General features: G+C 36.6%; 1 protein-coding gene across 1 annotated transcript in view; it reads left to right on the top strand.

The window, feature by feature from the left end:
* The first annotated feature begins 327 nt into the window (after positions 1 to 327).
* Positions 328 to 5,652, top strand: part of LOC103465623 (solute carrier family 23 member 2) — a 63,395-nt gene continuing 58,070 nt past the window's right edge. The window contains exon 1 of the mRNA XM_008410623.2: positions 328 to 829. Within this exon, the coding sequence (XP_008408845.1) occupies positions 776 to 829 (54 nt within the window). The 5' untranslated portion in view covers positions 328 to 775. The remainder of the gene's footprint in view (positions 830 to 5,652) is intronic.

The following is a 5,652-nucleotide window of genomic DNA, read 5'->3' on the forward strand; positions in this document are numbered from 1 at the left end:
CTGCTCTTTCTGAAACTCCACCTTCAGGAAGTCATCACAACATGGCTACTCTATTAACCCTTTAATAATGTTTTTACCAGCATTGCACTGAGAAGTAGCTCATAATGAACTCAGCAAATGCGTAGTTCCAGGTGTTTGCTAATTGCTGCTGGCTAGTCTGAAGGGTCTGAATGGGGGAGTCATAGGGGAGAGCTGTCAGGATCAAGAAAACACTCTAGGGATGATTTTCTTCTACTTGATTTGAATAATGTATGTTTGAACTGAACTGTGCATGCACCACAAGTGTTCTGTTGACAATCTTTCAGTTGTCATGGCACCCAACTGAAAGATTGGGTGCCATGAGAAGATAAACCGCCATGTAGTTTCCACTTTTAAAGAGAAACCCTGGGATTCTTCAGCTTACGACATAAATATTCTCACTCAAGACCTGCACAGAAGTGAATAAGTCTCACAAATTCATGTGACAAATCGTCTTATACCCTTGTTAGATCCATCGTCACACATCAGCAGACACATGACTGCAAGTCAAAGTAGCCCAAGCTTTCATTTGCTCACGAGCACAGCGAGAAACATTTCAGAGAGCGGGAGAGCAAGTTACAAAATACCAGAGCCACACTCATTTCGAATGTGGCACTATGATCCTCTGGTGACGTGTGGCTGTTGTTCACGGGATCCTTCTTCCCATCTGCAGTCAGTTGAGAGCTTTAATCCCATCCGGTATCGTCACTGAAAGCCAACAGAAGAAACGACACTCTGTCTTACCTCTGTTACCAGAATGCATCCCACTAAAGAAGAGAATATTGAGCTGGGACTCGATCCTGCATTTGGGGTAAGTGAAATGTCATCTGGATTCTCTTTAAAAGTTTCACCGGTGCTTTGTGACTAGAAACTTTAAGTTCAAACTAGCAACATCATAACGTTACTAATCAGGAATTTTTCTTTTAAATTTCATTTTAGTTATTTTTTTAATACAATGGACAGAGGGGTAAAATAAGTACAGAGTGGAGTAAAGGCTAAAAGTAAGCCACAGTGGAATGCAGTGACTAAAGCATGAATGAGTTTCACCAAGCATAAGAATATTCTAGTAGAATTGATTTTAATGCTTTCAAAACATGGGTAGAGAGGGTTTTTTTCAATCTAGATGCCAGATTTAAAGTATTAAAAAGCTAAAACATGAACMCCCAAAATAGACAGTAATAAATACAGCTGGACGTGCAGAAAAGTGTGAACRTTATGTTTCACAGTGACCTAAATCTGTATACACACACATTATGGAAACTTTTCCTCCTTATGAGGAATAAACAATTSTTAGGGTTATACCTCAGGGTTAGATGTAGGCCAGAATATGGGACAGTTATTATGAATAAGCTAAAAGGACCTTTGAATAAAATCATTTTCAGTCAGTTTTATGGCCTCCATGGTGACATGAACCCCACTGTGAGTGTGGGAATGGAGCAAAACAGACTGCCTGGGGTGCACAAGTGTTCACAGCTGAGTCAGAGGTTGATATTTTTCTTTTTTTTTTCTTCCCCCAACAAACTTTTTAAGTTCTTCCGATGACAGGGAACATAAATACTAGAACACAGATGTGTGAACATGGCAGGCGGTCAACATGTGTACAGCAGCACAAGGTCTTATCTACATCCTCAACTGACAAGCAGAACATTAGGCTTCCAAATGCTGAGTTAGTCGTTAGACAAGACAAAATGAGCCAATGCAAAATATCGAGTTGGTTAGAACAAAACAAAATGTTACCAATTTTTCATGGAGAATTAAAAGTCTCTAATCCTGCCTGGTACACAAGGCAGGATTTAATTTATTTATTCATTTATTTCAAACTGTTTTTTAAAAACAAAGAAAACGGCTAACAAGAGAAAACATGGATACTTAACTAAGAACAAAAATAATTAGCATACCACTGCTTTTCTGTTTGAAAAACAGTAGAAAGAAGTGAACACTTATTTAATCTCACCCGGTATTTCAATTTAATGAAATATATTGCGGTAACACTTTATTTGAAGGGGTGTGCATAAGACTGACATGACACTGTCATAAACATGACATAACACCAGGAAGTCTTTATGAATGTCTATGACAGTTGTCATTAAGTCTCATTTGGTAAATAATGACACTTTTAATGCAAATCCATTAAAAATGCCAACTTTGCATTAAATTAACATAATTTACAAACTCATGCAAAGTTGGGACTTTTAATGGACTTTCAATGCAACTTTTAGAGCAACTTTGCATTAAAAGTGTCATTATTTACCGAATGACACTTCATGACAACTGTCATAAACATTCATAAAGACTTCATGTTCATTACAGATGTTATGTCATGTTTATGACAGTGTCATGTTAGTCTTATGCACACCCMTTCAAATAAAGTGYTACCTATATTGCTTACCAKAAATTTGTACTTAAGAACAAATTATGGTATTTGTACAACCTATTCAATTTACTGTGCTAATTTATGTAATATCATTTACAGATAAATGATATTACATAAAACAAAATTAATACAAATTGACTCTCATTACAGGACAAGAAAACTGACTGACCAGACTGTAATGATAGTAGTAATAATGACAATTGTAAATAATAACCGGACACACAGSGTCAGAATAATTTAATATTGAAGGCCAATTTTCATCTTAGTTATAACAGGTGTGGTAGTAGTTGTACACACACCWTCACAAATGGATTTCCCTCACCAACATTCAGACATCAGATAGGAAATCTCASTAAACCTCTCTAGACCAAACGTGAGTTCAGAGTAAGCAAACGTGGCYGACTGAGAAGAAGCAATGGCAATAGTTTGTGGACGATGCTTAACAGAGAAAAGGCAATACCAAGACATCTACCAAAGTTTCCCATGTGCCCTAGCAATTATTTTGTCTTCTGTGTATTTTGGATTCACCTCAGTGTTTCCGTCATCTCACTTTCTGATTAGCTAAACGTCACATTGAGGCTGTGTTTGGTCGTTCTAGACAACCAAACACGTTGTATATCCTTGATTTACATCAGAGCGGTCCTGTCGTCCTTCCCAGCRGATCAGGTCACTGTTAACACACCACACATGACACATTATTTTAAGGGTCATTTGGATAATTGGACCATCCTTGGGATTGCAAAAAGGGGAAAATTGTGACAAAAATTGGCATTAAAATTTATTGTAAATGTGTATTGAAAAACTTTATTTTTCAGAAACACAAAAAAGGWTTTTTAGAGGTGAAGCAGTTCATTTAGCTTTGATAATTCAAAATATTTTCCATTTACATCAAAATTGTTCATTTCTAAAAGGCTGATAGAAAGCAGAACACCAACAGTTGGCCAGTAACTACATTCTCATTGTGTAAAACTGATGTCCTCTCTTTCCTTTTTCATTGGTAAAATATAATAACAATATATAAAAGTGGTGGAGTTTTCTTCAAAGCTTTAGTATCCRAGTCTTGAGAACAGTAATATTAACACTATGAAGACACTTAAGTGACTCAATTAAAAAAGTCAAGGAACGTTCTCCAAAGTCCTGATACTAACTTGATTATTTGACTCTGGTAGCTGAAGCAGAGACACATCTGAAGGTTCCAGGACTCCTGATTAACTTAGTCATCAATTATTCTATTGATTGTCCTGATWGATACATTTTTCATTTAAGATTTTTCTCAAGACTTTTCATTTAAGCCTTTTTTTATACAATATTAGAAATATGATTAAAGATGCAAATAAACAATTATGTTTATTTTTTTAAATGAAAATATAATTTGCATTGCCTAAATCGCAGCAGCAGCAGCAGCAGCAGCAGCAGCAGCAGCTGCAGCATTCCTTCAGTGAATCTGAACCAGGTGAAGCTAAAACTGCCACTTGAGGAGTTTTCAGTAGAATTTACAACGGCTTGCAAAAGTATTCACACCCCTTGAACTTTTCCATATTTTGTCAAACTGCAACCACAAACATCAATATGTTTTGTTGGATTTTTATATGATAGACCAACACAAAGTGGTATACTGATGTGATCTAGAAGGAAAATTACACACGATTTGAAACATTTTTAACAAATAAAAAGCTGCAAATGCAAAATTATTTGACTCCCTTTTCTCTTGAGAGCAGTCAGTTCCCTTCAGAAGTTGCCTGATCACTGAATAAATCCCACCTGTGTGTAATTCAATCTCAGTACAAACGTGGCTGAATACTTTTGCGCGCCACACTTTTGAGGTTTTTATTTGTMGAAAAGTTTTTGCATCATATATAATCTGCCGTCTGGATCACAACTGTATACAGTTTCAATGAAATATGTTTGTGGTTTTAATATGACAAACTATGGAAAAGTTCAATGGGTAGGAATACTGCTGTACAGCAAGCTGCTGTATTTAGAGACAAAAAGTATTATTGTAAATTCAAAATCTACATATTCTTAGTACAGTTTTGACTTAATTACTGACCTGATGGCATTTGTCTGTCGGTAAATTGAATTTTTTGAGTCTGTACACTTCACTTAACAATTAATTGATTACTAAATTAGTTGACGATTAGTTCAATAGTCGATTCATCGCGATTGTTGAAATACTCATCCTGTTATTTCTATTGTGACAAATCACTTTAGCAGTAGAGGAAAATGGTCTCTCAAGGTATCAAGCTAATCTCATGAGCTGAGGATGTATTTTATTTCTGTAGAAAGATTTGGTGTGCTGCAACTAAAAGAGTTCATGACAAGCAGAGCTACAAGTACAAGTAGGAAAAATTGCTGTTCAAGACACTAAAAACTGTCAATTGTAAAAATGAACAGAGCAGGTATTTTATAGTTATTTAATGCGTACTTCACCCCAACTCCTCTGCTGTGTTCAGAGCTCTGCTCTATTAGGCAGCGGAAATGTTTGTGTGTTCAGCTCGGCACACACAGATGTTACATAAGAATCTCTACCACGATTGATTCATTCACAATGAGCTAACAGTATTGATAATTGACTACTGCTATAACACTACAACTACATAAAACTGTGAAAAATGATGTTTACGTACTAAAAAGCTTGTCACACACACAGATCTGAAGGCTCCTACAGTTTTGCTATCAACTGGTGTTTCTGCTCTTGCTACTCTCCTAGTTTGGTTCTTCTTTAGGAAAATCGAATCGAAACTAAGTGAACAAGCTGAAATTTGTGGAATTTCAACATTTTTACTTTCATTTCTTAGAGTTTAAGAGCTGCTTTAATGCAGCAGTGGGGCTCTTAATGACTCGTTGAGTTAAATGTTGTTGAAGTAAAGAAAACAGAGTGTGGGGTCTCGGGAATTCCACAGGTTCTCTTCACCGGGTCCAGGTTTCTGTTTTTCCCAGCGCTGTGTTCGCTGCCTGTCTCTGTTCTCCATTTCCCTGGAGCATGTGAACCTTTTCCAGGCTTCCTCTCCATCAGCCTTCCTGCTCTGTGAGCTTCTCATGTGCTCCAGGYGCTGCTCTCATGACAAACGCGACAACGTTTCTGCTGTTAGTGAATGAACAAATGAAGCAGCATTACTTGGTGTTTTATTCATTGCTCACTAGTGACACCTGCTGTTGCACTAAAACTGTGACGATCTTGTCGCTCAAATAAATCATTCATGAAAAAATATTAGAACACAGCAGTGTATGCAGTGTATAACAATAAGAATTTTTTTTAA

This window comes from Poecilia reticulata, linkage group LG6 (assembly GCF_000633615.1).
Source record: "Poecilia reticulata strain Guanapo linkage group LG6, Guppy_female_1.0+MT, whole genome shotgun sequence".
Lineage (NCBI taxonomy): Eukaryota > Metazoa > Chordata > Actinopteri > Cyprinodontiformes > Poeciliidae > Poecilia > Poecilia reticulata.